General features: G+C 39.4%; 1 protein-coding gene across 1 annotated transcript; it reads left to right on the top strand.

The window, feature by feature from the left end:
- Nucleotides 1-793: 793 nt before the first annotated feature.
- LOC105696156 (glycerol-3-phosphate dehydrogenase, mitochondrial) lies at nucleotides 794-23,401 on the top strand (the record flags this gene model as incomplete). Its single annotated transcript, XM_023432616.1, is given in 11 exon segments — nucleotides 794-901; nucleotides 2,757-2,913; nucleotides 10,251-10,473; nucleotides 10,552-10,715; nucleotides 10,807-10,919; nucleotides 11,694-11,887; nucleotides 11,954-12,342; nucleotides 14,629-14,879; nucleotides 19,786-20,133; nucleotides 22,738-22,839; nucleotides 23,096-23,401. Coding segments are annotated over 11 exon segments (2,163 nt in total). The 3' UTR covers nucleotides 23,231-23,401.
- Nucleotides 23,402-24,028: the final 627 nt, after the last annotated feature.

The raw sequence follows: 24,028 nt of genomic DNA, 5'->3' as shown, positions 1-24,028 counted from the left end.
GGTGTCCCCCTCCGATTTTGTTCATTTTTAAATATGTTATAGAGGACTAAAATCTAAGAGACCCGTGTTTTTTTTTTATCGGCGGATAAACACTTTCAGGGGGTGAAATCAGGCTTCAAAGTTGGCCGTGCAAGGGGGTGAGTTGGCTGTTTCATATAGAAGCACTCGACCGATTTTCATGAAACAACCGTCAAAATGTCGGGAATGAAGAATTATGAAACATGCATTTGGAATTTTTCGAAAAAATTCATTTTTAAGGGGTGAGCCACCCCTTTGTATACTTCTTTTACACCTTTCGCGAGCAGTAATTGCTCTATCCAAATGAAACTTGGTTAATTAATAGACCAGAACAATACAAGAAAAGCATATATGGTTTTTTTCGAAAAACGAATTTTAAGGGTTGTAACAACCCTTAAAATTCCCTTTTATGTGGGGGAGCTAGCGATCCACCACATTACAATAGATACATTAAGAATTACCACTACATACCCTTGCGTCCTGATAAGCAAACGTGTACGCCAGATTTGCGCACGGAAAATTTTTAAACACGGATAACCTTGGCGTTCGTCAGTGTCTGCATTTCTGGGCCTGCGGTTGTGGCTGCTGGCGAAGAATGCAACACGTGGATGAAAGCGCCTGAGAAAAAATATTTTCTAGAAATTTCGGCGAATGGTGGCGAAGAAGCCGCCACATTCAGCATTACTATGACTGATTTCAACATACATTTGTATTCATAGGTGTCCGAAACACAAAGCTACATTTTACGTATTGTCGTAATCTCGTTTCATTTCAGGTCCTACTTTGAAGAACAGTGATGGCGTCCTTGCGAATATTTGCGGCCGGCGCAAGTGCGGTTGGTGCTGGTGCCATTACATCTTACCTACTTGGATGTGACTCGATCGTAAGTATTTTTTCTAGCTGGTATTACCAACGAAAAAACCGAGATCCCCCCTCTCCCACACACGAACGAAGTTCAAGGATGGTGACTTACAGGAAATAAAGTCAATGCTTTAAGGTGAAGTGAAACATCCTTCAAATCAGTCGATTCGAATACAACACTTTTTTCTAAGGGTATTAAACCAAACTGTCCGAAACTGTGACACATCACTCCTGATCATCTAAGAATTGTCCTGACACATTTAAAATTTGGATTTTTCAACAAGATTTTTTAACTCTGTCCAGACCAGAACCAAAATGGCGTCGGGCTTTGATATTTCGATCAATATACAATTATCGAAGGCTCTGATATGAGAATCGAAAGGATCAGGACAATTTTACGACAATTTAGAACACTCTAGTAATCGATAAACTCGCATTTGAACGGGACAAAAGCAAAATAAGTGTTGTATGCGCTTCTATGCCAAAACGATGGTAATACGAGGTCTCGGAGTGAAAATTTAATTCACCTGGAAATCACAGATGGCGCAGGGGGTCACTCCGCAGTCAATTAAGGCCCCAGAAGGCATGAATCCAGAGGATTTCTAGAGTTTTACTTCGATTTCTTTATAATTATTGTACGAAAACGACAGATGGAATATGCCATTTGGTACAATACCCAATATAATTCGACACGGCTGTCAATATAAAAACGAACGTCGGCAACGTAGGTATTTAGAAAAATCTTCTTTATCGACGTCGATCAAGTTCCTCGACGTGTTTCACTTCACTTTAATTGTTCGATCGCGAAGTAGCGAGTACGGCTTTGAATATCGATTTTGACGCGCTGCGTTCGATTCGAAGGTTTCGATCCAAGAGAGCAAATACTATCGCACATGCTCGAATAGCGCCGAATTAACGGTCGTAATGTACAGTGGTTCATGTTAACCATCTGACCCGTTACAATATGGAGTCCCTAAAGTAGCTCCTGAAACTTATAAAATTTCATTTTTCATATAAAATTTATTTATTTATTATATCATGGACTAGAACCAACATAGCGTGGTCTGTGTACCTTTTCGATGTTTTATGCTTCCTCGGGACTTAGAATAAAAAATGAAGAGTTTCAGGACCAAGTTCGAACAATTTTTAATGCTACAGAAATGGAGTATTACAGAATCAGATAGGAAAATATGAAAAATACTTTCACCAACGATTGAAAGAGAATGCTGGCATATCCAGTAAGTACCGAATGTTTCTAGAGCAAACATTTAGTTGCAGCTAAGTGTTACGAATGGCGCCGTTGTTCCATTAGAGTATCAAAAATCGTGATTTCACGGGATTTAGACAATTTTACTTCGATCTCTTTATAATTATTCTACCGAAGTGACACGTGGAATGTTTAAGTTTGTATAATTCTCAACGTAGACTGGAAAAGACAATGACATATATTATATATATAAATGTCGATAACGGGACACGCCAGCTTATGTTACCACTTGAGTATTCAAAGCGTTTTACCACCAAAAAGAGTATAAATGAATTTTATTTTATCGACGTCGATCAAATTTCTCAGCGCCTTTCATATCATATTAACTGAGAGAACGATCGGGAATGAAATTGTAGATTCAGTAATAGTTTCAACTATTATCATCATTGTTATTCCTATTACGGTAAATTTTTGCATAATGATGTTTTTCTTCCCTTTGCCTCGATAACGTTCGCACTTATTTGCGATGCCAGCTTCAAGTATATGTATCATCTTCCTTGTTTATTTTCACCACGTTTGGAGTAAGATTATTGGAGTAAATTAATCAAAGAAACTAAATGGAGAGTTGATCAGGTAATGCATGGGATTAATTAATTTGTTAATTTTATAGGTACTGGCGGAAAATGCCACGAAAGCAAGACCGCCGAAAAGGCCACTACCCTCTCGAGAGGAACAGGTGAAGACACTTAAATCGAATGATTACGACGTCCTTATCATTGGTGGGGGTGCTACGGGTTCAGGATGCGCGTTGGATGCATGCACCAGAGGTTGGTAGAGTCATTCATCATTTTTCGACTTTAATCCTTGTGCATAATATCATCTTTAACTAAATATGGGTAAATGTAACCGAACGTTAAATATGGGCATGAAAAAGCGTAGACGAACTGAAACGTGTCCCAAGTTTTCACGTATACTGAACAGCATATTAACCTATTTTATTTATGATATCAAATAAAATAAAAGTATGCTGCATTGTACACAATCTACGTCAAGAATGTAAAAAATGTTGTGCACTCTTAGCATTTTGTTGAGGGCTTATTAAAATATTTGCTTGTGACAAACCGAGGCGTCCAGGCTCGACACGCAGCCACAAAACATGGGCCATGGATGATGTGTGTACAGTAGGCACCACCACGTTAGAAAAATGATATGAGTCCTATTGGAAAATTAGGTGCTCATTAGGTGCTATTTTAGTACTACAACCCCAATTTTAGTGCTCCACCCCATACCCCAAAAATCGGTGGTGGTGCTGAGTGTACGTTCACTCAGCACCACCACACAGTATATTTCCTTACAGAAGGGGTTAACAAAAAAAAACCGCAGTGCCGGAATTAAGTGCTATTTAAGTGCTTCAGAAATATCCCACGGGCGAGTCCGAAATGCCACCCCTTTCAACCAAAAACTACCCCCGAGCATATGTCCACCAAGAGAGAAATGGTACAACTAATACAACTACATAGACTCTTTCCACGCAATAATTAGGTGCTATTTCAGTGCTCGAGATATATGATGAAATCAAGTCCGGATTGCCATCCCTTTCACCCAAAAACTACCCCCGAGCATATTTGCCCCAAGAGAGAGGCCGTAGAACTAATACAATTACATAGACTGTTTTCATGCAGAAATTAGGTACTATTTAAGTGCTCCAGATATATGATGGAACCAAGACCGGACTGCCACCCCTTTCACCCAAAAACTACCCTCGAGAGAGTAAATAGCACCTAATTATTGCATGAAAACAGTATGTGATTGTATTAGTTCTACGACTTCTCTCTTGGGGCAAATATGCTCGAGGGTAGTTTTTGGGTGAAAGGGGTGGCAGTCCGGACTTGGTTTCATCATATATCTCGAGCACTGAAATAGCACCTAATTATTGCGTGGAAAGAGTCTACGTAGTTGTATTATTTGTACCACTTTTCTCTTGGTGGACATATGCTCGGGGGTAGTTTTTGGTTGAAAGTGGTGGCATTTCGGACTCGCCCGTGGGATATTTCTCGAGCACTTAAATAGCACTTAATTCCGGCACTGCGGTTTTTTTTTGTTAACCTCTTCTGTAAGGAAATATACTCTGTGGTGGTGCTGAGTGTACGTTCACTCAGCACCACCACCGATTTTTGGGATATGGGGTGGAGCACTAAAATTGGGGTTGTCGTACTAAAATAGCAATACACATGGCACGCACAACGACAGGGGGGTGACACTGCCATGTATTGGGGTGTAACACTTATGCACTACCGCCATCTTCGTTTGGAGTGAACCTTTTTCGCGAACGCCGTTAATAAATTCTTGATACGGTGCCACGAATGACTACGGTAGTTAAGGTGAAGCGAAACCCCCTTCAAATCGGTTGATTCGAATACAACACTTTTTTTTAAGGGTATTTGACTAAACTGTCCGAAACTTTGACACATCACTCCTGATCATTTAAAAATTGTCCTGACACATTCAAAATTTGGATTTTTTAACAAAATTTTGTAACTTCGCCCAGACAAGAACCAAAATGTCGTCGAGCTCTCATATTTCGATCAATATACAATTATCGAGGGCTCTGATATGAGAATCGAAAGGGTCAGGACAATTTTACGAAAATTTAGGACACTCTGGTAATCGATAATCTCGCATTTGAACGGGATAAAGGCAAAAAAAGTGTTGCATGCGCTTCTATGCTAAAACGATGGGAATACGAGGTCTCGGAGGAAAAATCGAATTGACCTGGAAATCACAGATGGCGCCGGGGGTCCCTCTGCAGTCAATTACGGCACCAGAAAGCATGAATCCAGAGGTTTTCTGGAGTTTTACTTCGATTTCTTTATAATTATTATATACGAAAACGACAGGTGGAGTATGCCATTTGGTACAATACCCAATATAATTCGATACAGCTGTCAATATAAAAATGAACGTCGGCAACGTAGGCATTTAGAAAAATCTTCTTTATCGACGTCGATCAAGTTCGTCGACGTGTTTCACTTCACCTTAAAATGGCGAACTGTTAGCCGCGGGTTGAGAAGTCCGATGTGTAGTAAAATTTCCCTCATTCGTACATTCGACGGGGCGAGGAGAGAGTATTCGGTGAGTTGGCGAGTTGAACAACTCGGTTAACGGCGACTCGCGTCGAAGGCATGTTGAGTTACCTGAATATTGCCAACTCGAGTCAATGACTCGATGCCGCGTACATTTGGCGCAACGAGTCGGGTCAATTACGAGTTGGCGAGTAAAACTACTCGATTAATGACGACTCAAGTCGAAACGATATAACGAGCCGAGTACTTCGACCCGAGTTACTCAACATTGCCAACTTAAGGTGAAGTGAAACACCATTCAAATCAGTCGATTGGAATACAACACTTTTTTTTAAGGGAATTAGACCAAACTGTCCGAAAGTTTGACACACCACTCCTGATCATCTAAGAATTGTCCTGACACATTCAAAATTTGGATTTTTCAAAAAAATCTTTTAACTCAGTCCAGATCAGAACCAAAATGGCGTCGAGCTCATATTTCGATCAATATACAATTATCGAAGGCTCTGATATGAGAATCGAAAGGGTCAGGACAATTTTACGACAATTTAGAACACTCTGGTAATCGATAAACTCACATTTGAACGGGATAAAGGCAAAAAGTGTTGTATGCGCTTCTATGCCAAAACGATGGTAATGCGAGGTCTCGGAGTGAAAATTTAATTCACCTGGAAATCACAGATGGCGCAGAGGGTCCCTCTGCAGTCAATTAGGGCCCCAGAAGGCATGAATCCAGAGGATTTCGGGAGTTTTACTTCGATTTCTTTATAATTATTGTACGAAAACGATAGGTGGAGTATGCCATTTGGCACAATACACAATATGATTCGACCCAGCTGTCAATATAAAAACGAACGTCGGCTACGTAGGCATTTAGAAAAATTTTCTTTATCGACGTCGATCAAGTTCCTCGACGTGTTTCACATCACCTTAAGTCGACGACTCGATGTCGCATACATTCGACGTGCCGAGTCGAGTCAATGGCAAGTTGAAGAATACAACAATTCGAATAACGATTACTCGAGTAAACATATAAGGCGCGATTGGTATCTCGGTATGAATAACTCGGTCTCCCTCTTAACCTCGTAAGTCGCTGGCGCCTTTAAATTCATAACTCGCATTCGTTTGTACCAATAACTCGAATTACAATAAAAATGACTCGAGTTGACTGGAATACCCGTTTTTCTCGAGTTTAAGGTCCGCCCCCGATCTTATTGATTTTCATATATGTCGAAGAACACAAAAATCTAAGAGACACGTGTTTTTTTATATCTACAGTGGTCCACATTTAAGGGGTGAAACAATCCCCCAAAGTTTGGCGAAAATTCTATTTTTATAATAATTTTCGTAGAAGCAGTGGAGGGATTTCGACGAAACTTGGTATAAACGTATTCTGTATAAGGACGGTGAAAACAATATTGTCCAGCAATGCTACGCCCCCCCAAGGGGGTGAACTACCCTTCAGGCGACATTTTTTTTTGTAAAATCTATTAAACAAGCACTCCTACGTTAAGTTCCACTTACGCGATGTGATTGCTCACAAAATATGAAGAAACGCGTGTTTTTTGCTTTTTGCCAATAAATTTACACATCGATTGTAAACAATGAATGTAGGTGGTATACGGGTATATTCCGACTAGCTTTATTGGGTTATATCGTGACCAATTCATTGTACATAAATCTTGTGAACGTGCTAATTCCTTAAAATGTCGTTGGTTTTCATAACATGCAATTATTTATAAATAAATTAAAAAAAAAATTTAAGAGACTAAAATAGTTTCGTAACAGATCCGACGATGCAGTCGTCACCCGTTTCCAACTAGTAATACAATCTCCTTGGTGAAACGGTAAAATTGGATTCTTACAGTTTTTACGAAAATAGAGTTAGCGATATTCGATACCTTAGGTACGAGAATAGTACATTCATGAGGGGTGTGTGTATAAATATCAGTTTTGAAATCAATCAACGGGAAGTTGTTGTATAATAGAATATTTTTTACATTTTTCTGTTACGCACGAGTTTATTTAATATTACTGGTCATATTTATTACAGTAGTGGTACTCGTGGAAAAAGTACTTTATACAAGACCCTTTTTTTGCACCGTATCATTGCTACGGCACCACAAACATCACATTTCATAATTGAACAGCTTTCAAAGGCAAAGTCAACCGGGTTCGGGAGGTTTTGTAATCTTTCATCGATGTACCCACTTTTATGCCATGCATATTGAAAGAGGCTTTTGTATATAGATGATAACTGATTATGCACGAGTGATTGCAATTTTATGATATTATTTCGTAAATGAAGGTTAACGTCATAATTATGTAAAGGGACAATATCAGAAAAACGTTTCACAAGATTTTTCCAAACTCGAAAATCAGACATCTAAAAGTTGGATTCGACCAGTAGTTCCCTTTGGTATTATCATTGCCACAATATTTTTATCTGCAGGTTCCATTTCTTGAATTGTATTACTGCAGTGTCCGCTCCAGGAGTCTAGCAGAAGAACGCTTTACTGACCAATGTTAGGGTAGAGGATATCCTTCAATCACGTTTTAAGGTGAAGTGAAACACGTCGAGGAACTTGATCGACGTCGATAAAGAAGATTTTTCTAAATGCCTACGTTGCCGACGTTCGTTTTTATATTGACAGCTGTGTCGAATTATATTGGGTATTGTACCAAATGGCATACTTCACCTGTCGTTTTCGTACAGTAATTATAAAGAAATCGAAATAAAACTCCAGAAATCCTCTGGATTCATGCTTTCTGGGGCCCTAATTGACTGCAAAGGGACCCCCTGCGCCATCTATAATTTCCAGGTCAATTAAATCTCCACTCCGAGACCTCGTATTACCATCGTTTTGGCATAGAAGCGCATACAACACTTTTTTTGCCTTTATCCCGTTCAAATGCGAGTTTATCGATTTCCAGAGTGTTCTAAATTGTCGTAAAATGGTCCTGACCCTTTCGATTCTCATACCAGAGCCTTCGATAATTGTATATTGATCGAAATATGAGAGCTCGACGCCATTTTGGTTCTGGTCTGGGCTGAGTTAAAAAATTTGTTTGAAAAATCCAAATTTTGAATGTGTCAGGACAATTCTTAGATGATCATGAGTCATGTATCAAAGTTTCGGACAGTTTGGTCCAATACCCTTAAAAAAAAGTGTTGTATTCCAATCGACTGATTTGAAAGGTGTTTCACTTCACCTTAAAATGCTCTATAATTTTTTTAATCGTATTAGCTATTATTAGTATGCAAGTTAATAAATTATAGGAATAAATTCAAGGCATCTTTACCTAAAGTTAGCTTGCCAGACTTCGAAGCCTAAGGAAAAACGTGTTGTGGACGAAACAATGTTCTTTCCACTACTGGTCCCAGTTGAACACTTACTTCCTTCAACACTATCAATAAAGGTGATAGTAATCGTCCAACCCAAGAAATTGTTTGTTGAATTGTGTAGCTATGTGCTGTCGACGAAATCGATTAGGTAGCACATTCCACTTTTTTTTTTCCTTCACATGATAATGTCCGTCCAGAACGAATTTTTAGCTGAAATCCACATTGATCGGAATTATACACTTTCGGTCCCGTACTGCACTATCAGTGATCTTACAGTGTTTATAAATTTACGAGTTGCTTTTTGTAAATTGTCGCCATCTTCTATCGTCTTCCTTGAAATATCTTTTGTTATTTTCCGTGACACAATACGATGAGCTTTTTTAAAATTATATAACCATTTTGAAGACGCTTTAAGGTGAAGTGAAACACCCTTCAAATCAGTCGAGTCGAATACAACACTTTTTTTTAAGGGTATTAGACCAAACTGTCCGAAACATTGACACATCACTCCTGATCATCTAAGAATTGTCCTAACATATTCAAAATTTGGATTTTTCAAAAAAACTTTTTAATTCAGTCCAGACCAGAACCAAAATGGCGTCGAGCTCTCATATTTCGATCGATATACAATTATCGAAGGCTCTGATATGAGAAATGAAAGAGTTAGGACAATTCTCATATCAGAGCCTTCGATAATTGTATATTGATCGAAATATGAGAGCACGACGCCATTTTGGTTCTGGTCTGGGCTAAGTTAAAAAATATTGTCAAAAAATAAAAATTTTCAATGTGTCAGGACAATTCTTAGATGATCAGGAGTGACGTCAAAGTTTCGAACTGTTTGGTCTAATATCCTTAAAAAAAAATGTTGTATTCGAATCGACTGATTTGAAAGGGGTTTCACTTCACCTTAAGGGGGTGTGAAAGTGGCATCCGAAAGTTCAATCGTTCGTAAAACTTTTCTACGAACTGGGTGTCTCAAATCGTTTCATACTTTAAAACGTGAATATGGAGACTTTAAGGTAGGTCCTGAAACTCGCGAAATTTCATTTTTTATCAACTATTTTTAAAATACCTATAAACAAATTTGAAAAGAATTGAAATTTCATGAGTCTCAGGACCTTCTTTACAGTCTCCCTATTCACGTTGTAACGTTTCAAACTATATGATGAACCGAGTTAGGAGAAAAGTTTTATAAACAAAACTTCTTCGACGCCACTTTTACATCACCTTAAGGTGTATAAAATATATGCATCTCTCTCTTCAAAATACATGTTTACATTATCTTTTATTTACATTTACTATTAATTGTAACGTGAGAATTTCGCAAAATGCCATATTGAACATTACTCTATTTCAGGAGAACTAGTTACTTTCTTTTTTTATGTTAAAACGATGCAATTGCAATATAGGGGTNACCTTTGCAGTTAGATCAATCGGTGGTTCTTATAATTATTAGTATATTTGTCTTTTTTAAATTACAGCTACGCGGAAAATCAGTTGGTCACTTATTTTCTTAATTCGTGAAAAATGAGATTACGTATTGATTTCGTGTTTGCTCTTCCAGATGAATTCCAAGAAAAATGTCTCTTTACTAGTATTTTTGTGTACTGGATAGTAATTGTAGATGGCTGAATGAACCAATAGGCCACCATTGTATTTCATTGACCAGACTTGAACATCGATTACATGCACACGTGTGTCATACAAAATTCATATGAACTATTAATTTAAGGTCTGAAGACGGCGTTGATAGAAGGCGATGATTTTGCTTCTGGAACTTCTTCTCGAAGTACAAAATTAATTCATGGAGGGGTCCGCTACCTACAGAAGGCTATTATGCAGTTGGATGTGGAGCAGTACAAAATGGTGAAGGAGGCATTGCACGAAAGGGCCTCAATGATTCAAAGTGCTCCACATCTCGCACATCCTTTACCCATTATGTTGCCAGTGTACACGTATGTATGACCAGTCACTAAAATTGATCTGTTTAAAAAATCGGCAAGTTTGAAATCACAGATCTTACTTTCTTCCAGGTGGTGGCAAATTCCGTACTACTGGTTCGGCATAAAGATGTACGACATCGTAGCTGGTACCAAAACCGTCAAGTCTTCGTACTACCTCAGCAAGACCAATGCCCTTGAACATTTCCCTATGCTGAAGGGTGATAAGCTCACTGGCGCCATCGTTTATTACGACGGTAGTTCTCGTCGACACTGATAAGTTCTCCCATCCAACCTACCCGTTTTAGGAGATAAATACACGAATAACAGCTGTGTCCAATACAATAGGTCAACAGGATGACGCTCGAATGAATTTAGCTGTTGCTTTGACCGCTTCCCGACACGGCGCAACAGTCGTTAATCACGTGACCGTCGTCAATCTTCTGAAGGGTCTCGACAGAGTAGGTTTATAGTTCTGTTTCATCAGAAAAGATTATTATACAAAGTGCCCCCATTTTAAATGATTCTTTAGAATATTTCATCAACTAAGAGTTTAATCGAACAATAAATCCTATAAGTTATATGGCTTGAAAGGAGAAAAGTGGGAAAAATACTAAGGAAAATTTACAACGGTGATGTTACAGCAACCAACGCTTGGTTTCTTATTGGAATCATATTTTTCGAAGATCTTTGAACATTTAGAACTTTTAGAGGAACCATTACTCGGCTAACTGAACCTTTTCTATAATATGTGCGAGCGTGCGTGCGTGCATGCGTGCAAAGTAAGATTTTTAATATAAAAAACTAATGGATTCAATTTGGCTGTGAACTATTTGAAAAACTGATGACTCAAGTAAATTGCAGCCATTTTCAAATGTCAATTTTAAATCAAAACAGCATTGTGGATATTGAATTTAGAGTTAACGTTTGGAGAAACAGTGTTAACCTTTGAGTTAATCGATAAATAGTTTCTCTGAAAGTTGTATGTTTTCAGACAAGAAATTAAAAAAAGATTTAACTGAAAAACAAGTGTAGCTTGTTGTAACATACCCATTATAAATATTACAACCCCCCCACATACACACTTTTCCGAAAACCATACAATTTTTATATGAATCTTATTTCGATTAAATTCTTAGTTCGTAAGATCTTCCAATGAATTAATTGAAATTGGCCACCCAGTAAATATAGACACATTGACAAATTAATGGTTTGATAATTGATTTTGAATACAGGACGGCAACCGCGTACTTATTGGTGCTCATGTGAAAGATGAACTGACAGGAGAAGAATGGGACGTTAAAGCGAAAGCAATAATAAACGCAACAGGACCCTTCACGGATTCCATTCGAAAGATGGATGATCATAACGTTAAAGAGATTTGCAGCCCCTCTTCCGGCGTGCACATCGTTCTGCCGGGTTATTATAGGTAAGTACTGCTGCGTTTACGTGGGGTTGCCTAAGTTAACAAGTAAGATGAAGACACTCTTTTCAGCCCTGACCAAATGGGCTTGCTTGACCCAGCAACGAGCGATGGCCGCGTCATCTTCTTCCTGCCGTGGCAGAAGCACACCATTGCTGGAACGACTGATCTGCCCTGTCAGATTACGCACAACCCTCGACCCACCGAAGACGAGATCATGTTCATTCTTCAGGAAGTAAAGAATTATCTTAACCCAGATGTCGACGTACGGCGAGGAGACGTTCTGTCCGCGTGGAGCGGCATCAGACCTCTGGTCTCCGACCCTAATAAGCCGAACACTCAGTCACTGGCTCGAAATCACATCGTTCACGTCAGCCCCACGAAACTTGTCACGATTGCAGGTGGAAAATGGACTACATATCGCGCTATGGCTAAAGAAACTATCGATGCAGCTATTACAGGTACTTATTTTCTAACAAGGAAGGTACCTGAGGTGCCCCCCTCCGATTTTGTTCATTTTTAAATATTGTAATGGTATGCATTTTTGACCGTGCCTATGCACCGAAAAACTGCATCCTGAGACCGAAATTAATTTAAATTCTAATATATAAAATAGAAAGAGACTGGCGAGAGAGCGAGGAGAGCGTTCACGAACGATCAGCTGAGCGTGTAAATATTATGGCGAGTCGGGAGGCCTGTCGACCGAATCCGGGTTTAGCGAGTTTTTCTATCGATAGGGACTTTGCTTCCGCACCGTTTCGCACGAATTGGCGATTTAAATTTCTCCGAAAATTATTCACTTTTCCGGATCTCTTTTACTAAATTAGGTGCAATCCCAATTCAATTATCGTGTTTCCGGTTTTTCTGCTTCCGGCTACGGGGAAAGGAAGAATGGGAATTTGACTCTCAGTGAGAACGGCTTATCCCGTTATCGGTGCGTTCTGTAGTTTCATCATTGAATCATCAGGATTTGGAATAATGGAATTTCAGGTTTTGGGATAAATTTAGACTATTGAGATGTTAGGGAAGTTAGTCCCTACTCCGTGCACTAAGTTTGCCGATCTTCCGTTTTACTCGATCCGCGCGCCGAAATCTATTTCTAGCTCATGGCTAGTTGACTCTAAGGGAGCGAATTTGAAGCTCCTTTTTGAACCTTGGTCTGAGAATGCTACTCGGCCTGTGGGATTGGCTGATCAGCCTAAACGAAATCTATTTTTACTCAATGAGTTTTAATGCCTGGGCCGCGGACTAGTTGGTTCCGCGAATCTATGTTTCTTCCCGCAGTTATGCTCTACGGGGGTTAGTATCACTTATTCTAAATTAACCAGTCGCGGACATTGCCTGGTGATTAGGTTTGGTTTGTGGAAAAAGGTGTTCGCGAGTTGGTGCAATACCAAGACCGATGGGATTATCAAGGAGTTTAAATTGGAGGATTTTGAGGGGTGAAGGATGCAGGAGTGGCGATTGGGCCAGACCTGTTGGTGGTAAGGTCCCTGTAAAAGAAGATACTTACTTGGAACATTAAATTCCTCGATGGCGAATGCACGAATACGGTTTTCGATTACCAATTGATACGCGCTGCGATCCAGGTGACGGTTCAGATCTAAGAGAGCGTTCGTCCGCCGGGCTTCGCGCTCGCAGTCCCCTCTCCCAGGGCCTCCCTACTTGCTCGCAATTGTTATTGCGCATGCTCGAATAGGGCCGAATTACTAGTCCTTATGTACAGTGGCGCATGTTAACCACCTGGCCCGTTATAACATGTTATAGAGGATTAAAATCTAAGGGACCCGTGTTTTTATTTTATTGGTGGATAAACACTTTTAAGGGGTGAAATCAGGCTTCAAGGTTGGCCGTGCAAGGGGGTGCGTTGGCTCTTTCATGTAGAAGCACTCGACCGATTTTCATGAAACAACCGTCAAAAGGTAAGGAATGAAGAATTATGAAACATGCATTTGGAATTTTTCGAAAAAATTAATTTTTAAGGGGTGAACCACCCCTTTGAATACTTCTTTTACCCCTTACGCGAGTAGTAATTGTTCTATCCAAATGAAACTTTTTTTGTATTGTTCTGGTTTATAAATTAACCAAGTTTCATTTGGATAGAGCAATTACTGCTCGCGTAAGGGGTAAAAGAAGTATTCAAAGGAGAGGCTCACCCCTTCAAAATGAATTTTTTCGAAAAATTTCAAATGCATGTTTCGTAAATCTTAATTTTCTACATTTTGACGGTTGTTTCATGAAAATCGGTCGAGTGCTTCTATGTGGAACAGCCAACTCACCCCCTTGCACGGCCAATTTTGAAGCCTGATTTCACCCTCTAAAAGTGTTTGTCCGCCGATAAAAAAAACACGGGTCCTTTAGATTTTAGTCCTCTATAACATATTTAAAAATGAACAAAATCGGAGGGGGACACCTCAGGTACCTTGTACCCTCTCATTTCATTTCTTTATACTTAACTTTCTAGAGTGGTATATACCACAAGAATTTCTTTGAATGAAATCGTGAGATTTAAGGTCATCTTGGAATTATTATTGTTCTTGTTGTTGTTTTTTTTTTTTATAAATGTTTCATTAAATAACCTTGTCAGATGAGGTAACGGGAACTTTCATCAAGGTTAGTCTTTACGATGCGGTCTCAGGTTTACACTGTCGTTTATGAAATAAGTGAAATATGGCAGTGTTGAAAAGCTGTACAATAATTAGAATTGTGGCTTAGTTAGAGATATGAATGCGGTTTTTTTCTTTTAGCTTGTGATTTGACACCAGCGCGGGAGTGTCAAACAGATGGTTTCCTACTAGAAGGAGCTCATGGATGGACGCCGACGGTATATATACGTTTAGTACAAGATTTCGGTTTAGAGTGCGAAGTCGCTCAGCATCTGGCTAAAAGTTACGGGGATCGCGCCTTTGCAGTCGCGAAAATGGCATCTCTTACTGGAAAACGGTGGCCCATTATTGGCAAAAAGATCCATCCGGAGTTTCCTTACATTGACGCAGAGGTTGGTGTATCTTCGTATTTTTCGGTGTCCCATTGTAAAGTTTTTATTAAAATACCTCCTTAGGAAAGCATTTTCGAGAAAACTGTTTCAGTTAAAAATAATAGGATTCGAAGGGGAACGCATAATGGTGACACTGATCTTGACCCCGCACTAAAATGTAGGTAATTTCAAGGTCAATAGTTTTTTTTTTTAGCGGAAATCCCGATATTTGACCCCGTAAATATAAAGAGTACAACATCTTCTGTCCAGATGTACTATAGCAGTATGGGATCAAATTGACCCTTAAGGATTAGTTCAAGGTCAAAGAAGTTACCACTGGAATAACCATTAGGGAAAGAATTTTTTAAGAAACATCCAGATATAAGTTATAGAGTTCACAACAGAACAACGGATGGAGAAACTGATTCATGAATGGTTATCTATTGTTTAAATTGTTAAACATTTGACACCCCAGGTATAGATGTTGCTAGTTTTTCTAGTCTAATCGAGTTCCTCTGGAAAGGGCTGATGTTTACTAAATAAGGCGTTCGGAGGTCGCGCTTATCAACAATATCGAATTCGGCGCTTGGTATCAAATCTAATCAAATGTTTAACAATTTATACATTAGGTAACCTTTAATGAATCAGCTTCACCGTCCGTTATTCACTTCTAATCCCTACACCTTATGTCTGGACATTTTTTGCTAAAAATACTTTCCTTAGTAGTTATCACATCTTTGGTCTTGAATTGACCCTGAAGAGTCAATTTGACCTCATCGTGAAGGTACATTTGGACGCAAAATTTTATGTTCTTTTATTTCCGGAGGTAGAAATTAAGATTTCTATTAGGGGAAAAGAAAAAAAAACTGACGATGAATTGACTCTGAAATTACTTAAATTTTAGTCTGAGGTCAAGGTGAATGTCACCATTAAGTGTTCGCCTTCAAACCTTAATCGGCGTTGCCAATTTAGCGTATTTTCAACAAGATCTGGATCTTTAAGAACCTGTTTAGTGGAACGAAATTATAATTTAGCGGCTGGCGAGGATTCTAACTATTTCAAACAAATTTAGGGGAAAGGCTGGCTTAGCTGCGTTTACATTTTACCGCATTTTAATGCTGGCAATGACTGCGTCTCCGTACTCGAAATCCGGGATTTCTCGGGTCCAAACCCAGTAAATCCGAATTTAAGTATCGATCGAGACGCTCAGGATCGAATCTGCGTAATTTTTAATGCGATGGAGACATGCAATTTTCTGGGTCTGGACCCGATGAATCCCGGATTGAGTACCATGAAGATGTATGTAGTTATAGAACATTTATTTAGCCAAATGAATGTGATAAAAATTTTACGTAATCGGATGTAATTAAAAATGCTTAACGCACTTCTCGCCATACATTCTGGTTGGAAAAGGGTAAATAAATGCTGTTCCGACTTTGACGTAACTAAAGATATATTAAGGGGGAATGGTACGTTTCAAAAAAGCCCAAATTGATCGTACTGCCACGTAACGGCAAGAAGGGGCAACACTTTTGACGTAGCACTTGTGACGTAGCGTCATGGCTGTACCGTACCTTGAACGTTGTGGCACAGCGATTTTGATGTCAAGCAGACCTATCCCAGGAGCATCGAGCGTAAGAGTCACAGGGGTGCCGAGCCTCGATAAAAATTACATACTTCTCGTAAAGAAATAAAGACATCATTAATGAGCAATTCAGTAGAAAACATATCTATTGTACTACACAACATAAGAATTCGATATTTATGTTTTCTGAGTTTCCCCGATGCATCAAATGGAAAATTCGACAAGGGCCCCGATAAGTCATGGACGTATAATAGTATATGAACCCACTCCCTATTAGAGTTCTAAATCCAGTAAGTTACGTCAGAAACGAAGAGAAATTCCCGGTAACTTATCGGTAATTTCTCCAAAGCCTTTTTTATCGTGAAATTATGAGAATTTGAATTTTTCAACAGATCGAACGAGAGGTTTCAATTAGCTATAGAGAAACATCGTAGAGGGGAATTTCCGTTGTACGTTCTCCGTAGCCAATCAAAACCTCCCATTCGCTTCGTCGCAGAATGAAATATCAGTTCATTTGAAACAAATCGCATGGAATTTTCCGTGAAGTTGTAGATACGTGAATATTTTTAGCTGGAGGTAAATACGACCCTATAATCAATATTTTCTAATAGTAATTATTACTCTATAGCTTGAACTTTGAAGTTGATTGAAAAAAAAAAAAGTTATTTAAACGAAGAAACCTAAAGTATAAATAACAAAATTAACGTTCTCTTAAATTCTCAATGTTCCCGGTAACTTACGGTATGTTTCACAGTTACCTTCTGCAATTTAATGTTACCGAGAATTTTCGAACTCTACTCCCTATGCTTGAATATGGCTCTGACTGGGTCTAACAGAATGGTGAGAGAACTGGCGCGATTGGGTCTACGCTTGTCTGCGCAACAGAAGTGCGCAGTGAGGTAATTTGCGTTTGTGTGTATGTACATTGTTGTCAACCAACTGTGAAGAACTTACTGCCTCCAAAGGGCAACGACGTGGGGTGACCACCCACGCGTTCCAAGGGCCATCCGTAAACCTCCTCGTGGTGAAGGTGGATGCGGACCCCAATGGGTCCGTAACGAAACGGCAAATGGCTACTGGGGAACCGTGCGAGATGCTGCGCTCTGCGAAGTTTGATCGCACTCTCGTTCCCCCTAGAGTTACCGGCGACAGGTTGCCCTCATCATGGGAATACTCCTCGACCGAACGGCCGGGGTGTGTCGGGTAACCCGTCCCGCGTCCCGGGTTTCCGGGTGCGGGTTGGGGGCCGACCTCCCTGGCCGTAAAAAGAAGGCAGGCAAGCTCAGTACGGGCCGATAGGTGGAAGCCTCGTCCCGATATTTACCGGGTTACCTCCGCCGATGGTTCGGGCTTTCCACTCGACTATGCTCGGAAAAGCTCGTCAACCCACGCTGGAGTATTGCGTCTCAGCTGGGGCCTTGCACGAATGCTCGCACCACGTGGGTGCAGGGGAGGGACCTCCACGGGGTTCCCCGCGGGCAACGGGCGGGGTCAAGCGGCCTCTCTTCGGGGAGTGCGTCGCGGAGGCCCCGACCCGGCCAGCGCCTCCCCGGGGTTTGTGACGATGGGTCCGGGGCATTCGGGTTGTTCCAAGCCTGCCCTCGGCACCGGTGGTGATGCTAGACAGTGGTGGGTTTTGCATCTCCCCCTCGGGGGAGCCGCTAGGGAGCCTTAGCTCTAGGTGCGGGGGTGGCTTGCCACCATCCTAACCACATGTCAAGAACTTACTGCATATTCGATCTGCGCAGGCTAACGTAAACCGCATCGCGTCAATTTTCGTTCTCTCACCGTTCTGCGAGCAGGACCCGATGAGCAGTCCATGTATGATACGTCCATATTATAAATACAGTCATGTAGCTGGCTGTTTCTGCCATTCGTCCACTTCGCATCTTCTACACCGCATGACGTCACGATGCACAACTAGCGCTCGTGGCGGAAATTTACTCAAGTTTTGTGCGAGGGAAATGTCCTCTTTGACAATTTCGCACTTTCGCACCCTAAAATGTCGAATTCGGCTATTCAACGGTGAGTTCTTTGTGATGTGGGGTGAAGTTGACGAGGGTACAATATTCCCTGCGTGAGCCTTTTTTTGAGTTTCGTTAGTGGTACCGTGTAACAGTGTCATAAGCTTTAAACGAGCAACTACACAGGCCATGTTGGCCTACCATGACAGATTCGTGGGCTGCCAGTACGAATTTTCATTAATTATTTATATTTTTTCTGACAAGTAAGTGAAAAATCTGGCTCCGCAGGGAAAGTTATGTTTTCAGAAGGCTGCGATTTCATCCATTCAAGTTGTTCACGGTACATCCTGTACAGACATTTTTGAGTGCGAAGTTTCCCCGCTTCCAACTCTCGTAGGTGTGAAAATGCACATAGAGAAAAAGGTGTATCATTCCCATTTAAATAAAATAAAGACAAATGTAAAAAACATCCATAATGACAGTGATGCTGAAAATGAAGAGATAATGGGTACAAATTTCAGTTTTTAATGTTTTGTGTCTTTTCTATCATTATGTCATGATAGGGTAATGTTGTTTATTTTTTTTAATTTCACGTTTTTGTTGGAAGTTTTGTTACTTTGTTATTTTTTAATGTTCCTTGTTCAATGTTATTTAAAATGTATTACATGAAGCATAATAATATATAAGAGAACCTTAATTGTTCATTTTTTACTTTCTATGTAACGATTTAGTGATTTTTCTTACTCTAGCGGTTTTCTGGTGGTATTTAACAAGTCATTTTGCGAGTTCTCTACTTCATGTATTCGCAATACTGACCTTAATATTTTCATCTCAAACAGTTTTCTCAAAAGTGCTTTCTTGAGAAAATATTCGAATGGAAATTTCAAAATGGGACACTATCTATTGTTACGTTATAAATCACCCATTTATAAAATATATCCTAAATATGAAAAAATTAGACGAATGTGTCCGTAATTATGAAATAGGTCTAAGTGAAATATCTTAAAGAAAAAAGAATTTATCCCATATTTTGAAACATATGTAAATTACAAGAATGCGAAGTTAGCTTTTCAAGAACAAAAAAATGCCAGGCTACTTTCATTATTACGGGCACATTAATCAGTTTTACACTTTTCAATAATTCGATTTGTATTTCTCTTACGACTTTTGAATACACATTTCTCGTATAAAGCACGAATTATCCTAAGAAGATGTTTTAATGAAAACTTTAAAATAGGACACCTACATTATTTATAGAATATCTATGACGATGTAACCAGTTTTATCTTCTTCTTTTTAATTAATTTCACGATATCTACTGCAGTGATATTTGTCAACAGTCGGCTTTCTCTTTTTTACGGAGTACTTTACATTTCAGATACGTTATGGATGCCGGGAATATGCTAGAACAGCCATCGACATGATTGCTCGCCGATTAAGACTTGCGTTCCTTAACGTACAAGCTGCTCAGGAAGCCCTCCCGGGTATTATAGATATTATGGCCGAAGAATTGCATTGGTCGGATACTGAAAAAAAGAACCAAACTAAGGCTGCAAGTGATTTCTTGGCTAACGAAATGGGCCATACTGTGAATCGCGCCTCGCGTGATAAGCTTCCCATTAATCTCAGCAAGGACGAGATCCAGACGTACATTAAACGTTTCCAAATTATCGACAAAGATCGCAAAGGATACATTTCGATCAACGACATCAGACGAGGCCTTAAGGTTTCAATCCGTTTCTCATTGAACGATTATTATTTCGTCTGTTTATTCATCTCGGCTCTGTTCAAACCGTCGCTAATACTTTTTTCTTAATTAAAGAACTTTTACAACGTTTTGAAATGCTTTCTACTTTATGATTACATTCGATTTCGTGGTGATGTAATCCCTTTTATAAAGTCATTTGGTATTTCAAAACCGAGCCCAGGAAACCTGGATCCAAAGTTCTAAGATACTTTCCTACCAGTTGTGCAATGCGCATGATTGTATGTCTTCTTGGTTTCAATGCATAACTATTAGGTTGCTCCAAAAGTTTTTTTTACCATCTGTACGCAGCTGGTTTATCTGGCAAACGAAGGAAATTTTTGGGATAACCTGATAGTAGCAACTTGACAACATCGTGCAATTGAATAACTATATTGTGTGTTGTGCAATGCGCATGATTGTATGTCTTCTTGGTTTCAATGCATAACGCTCCAAAAGTTTTTTTTACCATCTGTACGCAGCTGGTTTATCTGACAAACGAAGGAAATTTTTGGGATAACCTAATAGTAGCAACTTGACAACATCGTGCAATTGAATAACTATATTGTGTGTTGTGCAATGCGCATGATTGTATGTCTTCTTGGTTTCAATGCATAACTATTAGGTTGCTCCAAAAGTTTTTTTAACCATCTGTACGCAGCTGCTTTATCTGACAAACGAAAGAAATTTTTGGGATAACCTAATAGTAGCAACTTGACAACATCGTGCAATTGAATAACTATATTGTGTGTTGTGCAATGCGCATGATTGTATATCTTCTTGGTTTCAATGCATAACTATTAGGTTGCTCCAAAAGTTTTTTTTACCATCTGTACGCAGCTGGTTTATCTGACAAACGAAGGAAATTTTTGGGATAACCTAATAGTAACAACTTGACAACATCGTGCAATTGAATAACTATATGAAGGTGTAACTTCACCAAAGTTAAGAATCTTTCATCGAAATTTTAGACGAATATGGTTTAGAAAATAGTATTATCGAAACGAAATTTTGTTGTAATTAGAATTTGTTTACTCGTTGGGTTGCCATTGAAAATCAGAGTGAATTCAAGACATTGAAGTCTCGAATTGAGACAATTATTAGATAAAATGTCAATGTGAAGCGAGTTTCGTGAAAGTGTACACTGACGGAGATGAATGCTTTCCTAGAAGATGTAATACATTAAGGGCGCTCACCACTCTAGCAATTTTGCAGGGCCTCACGGGGACATCGATTCCGAACGTATTTCTAAACCGATCAGTTTTAAGGTTAAGTGAAACACGTCGAGGAACTTGATCGATGTCGATAAAGAAGATTTTTCTAAATGCCTACGTTGCCGAGATTTGTTTTTATATTGACAGCTGTGTCGAATAATATTGGGTATTATACCAAATGGCATACTCCACCTGTCGTTTTCGTACAATAATTATAAAGAACTCGAAGTAAAACTCCAGAAATCCTCTGGATTCATGCTTTCTGGGGCCCTAATTGATTGCAGAGGAACTCCCTGCGCCATCTGTGATTTCCAGGTCAATTAAATCTCCACTCCGAGACTTCGTATTATCATCGTTTTGGCATAGAAGCGCATACAACACTTATTTTGCTTTTGTCCCGTTCAAATGCGCGTTTATCGATTACCAGAGTGTTCTAAATTGTCGTAAAATGGTCCTAAACCTTTCGATTCTCATACCAGAGCCTTCGATAATTGTATATTGATCGAAATAAGAGAGCTCGACGCCATTTTGGTTCTGGTCTGGGCTGAGTTAAAAAATTTGTTTGAAAAATCCACATTTGAATGTGTCAGGACAATTCTTAGGTGATCAGGAGTGATGTGTCAAAGTTTCGGACAGTTTGGTCTAATACTCTTTAAAAAAAGCGTTGTATTCGAATCGACTGATTTGAAGGGTGTTTCACTTCGCCTTAACGAGTGCTCATATCGAAGATGAAAGGTTGACCTGTGTTTATATGGGAGTGATTTTCGATAAGTGGTCATTTTCATATAAAAAAGTGCAACGACATAATTTCAATGCCTTTTTACCTAGGAAGGAGGTGCTCGATCGAAAATCGCTCCCATATAAACACACGTCAAGATTTTATCTTTAAAACGAGCACTCGTTGAGCTCGATCGGTTGAGAAATACGCTCAAAATCGTTGTCCCCGTGGAGCACCTTTTTCAGGATTTTCGAGTTTCTCGCGAGGAATTTGGGCACTCCTTAGTAACCGTTGCCGACTCTAGGTGGAGCGTCCAACTGGCGGGTGCGGGCGGCCGGGGGTCACACACGTTCCGGCGCCTAGTCCAGAGGCGTCTAGCCGTTGTGTGAGTCCTATACGTGCAAAATACGCACACATTTTTCGCCCGTTGCTAAACACCGCCCATTATGCGTCGCGTCTCCCTCATCCGAGCGAGAAAGAACGTTTCGGTTACCTCCCACCGAATTCGATGCTAATGCCATCTAGCGGCGGAAGTCATCGTCCCCACTTTGGTGGTGAGCGCCGTTAAGTGTATGATGAGAAGGCATTCTTATTCGTCAGTGTATAACAGGATCAAAGAAGAAGTGAATGTACACTTTTTGTTTTAATTTACAGCTCTTCGGTGACAAGGAAGTTCCAGGAGAAGAGCTTCATGATATCCTTTGTGAAATAGACACGAACATGAATGGTCAAGTTGAGCTGGATGAATATTTGCAGGTTTGTAATCCTAAAAATTGATGGCTACAGAGGTGGTGATATTATTTTAACTGCAACGTTAGAATAAATATTTCAATGATTTCATTTTGTTTTCATTGACAGACTGCTTGTCAGGTATAGGAGCGAAATTGTTATCCCTGGGCTTTATTTGTTTCTCACTTTAATGCAACGCTACTTGATAGATGGTTGCTTCATAAACGTTGTAATCATTACACATAGAAAGTTTCAGAAATTAACAAGATTGTTTTTTTTCCAGCTAATGTCGGCAATAAAGTCTGGTCATGTAGCATATTCACGTTTCGCTCGAATGGCAGAGATGGAAGAAGCTCAACACGAACGAGACATACTAAGGAAGCAGATCAGTGTAGAAAGATCAGGCGGTGGATTGTAAAAAGTATGATGTATAAGAGAAAACTTATTTAATTTAATAGGAGGGTATCATTTATTTTAGATTTCTCTCCTACCGAGTTCAACTAATTTACAATTATTTTTCTGAACCAGTGTTCTACTGTGTATATTTGCGTACATACTGTGAATATATAAATCAAAGAATATAACTATATACATATTTATTTATTGAAAAAAGACAAGAGGGAAATATAGGTAACATAAATTCAAAGATTTTCTCAAATTAAATGCCGAGTTTTTTAGTGGCAGTGTAATGTTCTAACTATAACATTAAATTATGAAAAATAAAACTTTACAAACCCATCCTTTTGCAACATTTTCATTCAGTAAGAAATTGAATTGACGTCGATAAATTAAATTCATGTATACCCTTTTGCTGGTAATGTCATTTTGAATACTCAAGTAGTAACGTAAGCTGGCTCGCCACGTTGCCGACATTTGCATTGTAGTGGTTATTCTTAATATACCGGGTATTTCACCTAACTTGACCACCTTAAATATATCGCTTATTTTGTATGATAGGAAAAAATCAAGGGGAGAAAATATTCCGTTCGAAGGCGCCAATACGATGATAGGCCGAATTTTTTTCTCAAGGTCATTTTTTTTTAGATTTCAAGGTCATCGTATTTTTTTTTAAATAGGACTGCATATTTTCACTACAGCAGTCTTATAGCTTATAAAAAAACGAATCCAAGGAGGTGCAATATGTTGACCTTCACGTGACCTTCAGCGAGAAAATTTTGAAATGTTTGTCAGTAACTTCAGTATGTGTTCGGGGACG

This window comes from Orussus abietinus, unplaced genomic scaffold (assembly GCF_000612105.2).
Source record: "Orussus abietinus isolate OABI.00-Male unplaced genomic scaffold, Oabi_2.0 scaffold361, whole genome shotgun sequence".
Classification (NCBI taxonomy): domain Eukaryota; kingdom Metazoa; phylum Arthropoda; class Insecta; order Hymenoptera; family Orussidae; genus Orussus; species Orussus abietinus.
This window is presented reverse-complemented; position numbering and strand designations above follow the sequence as displayed.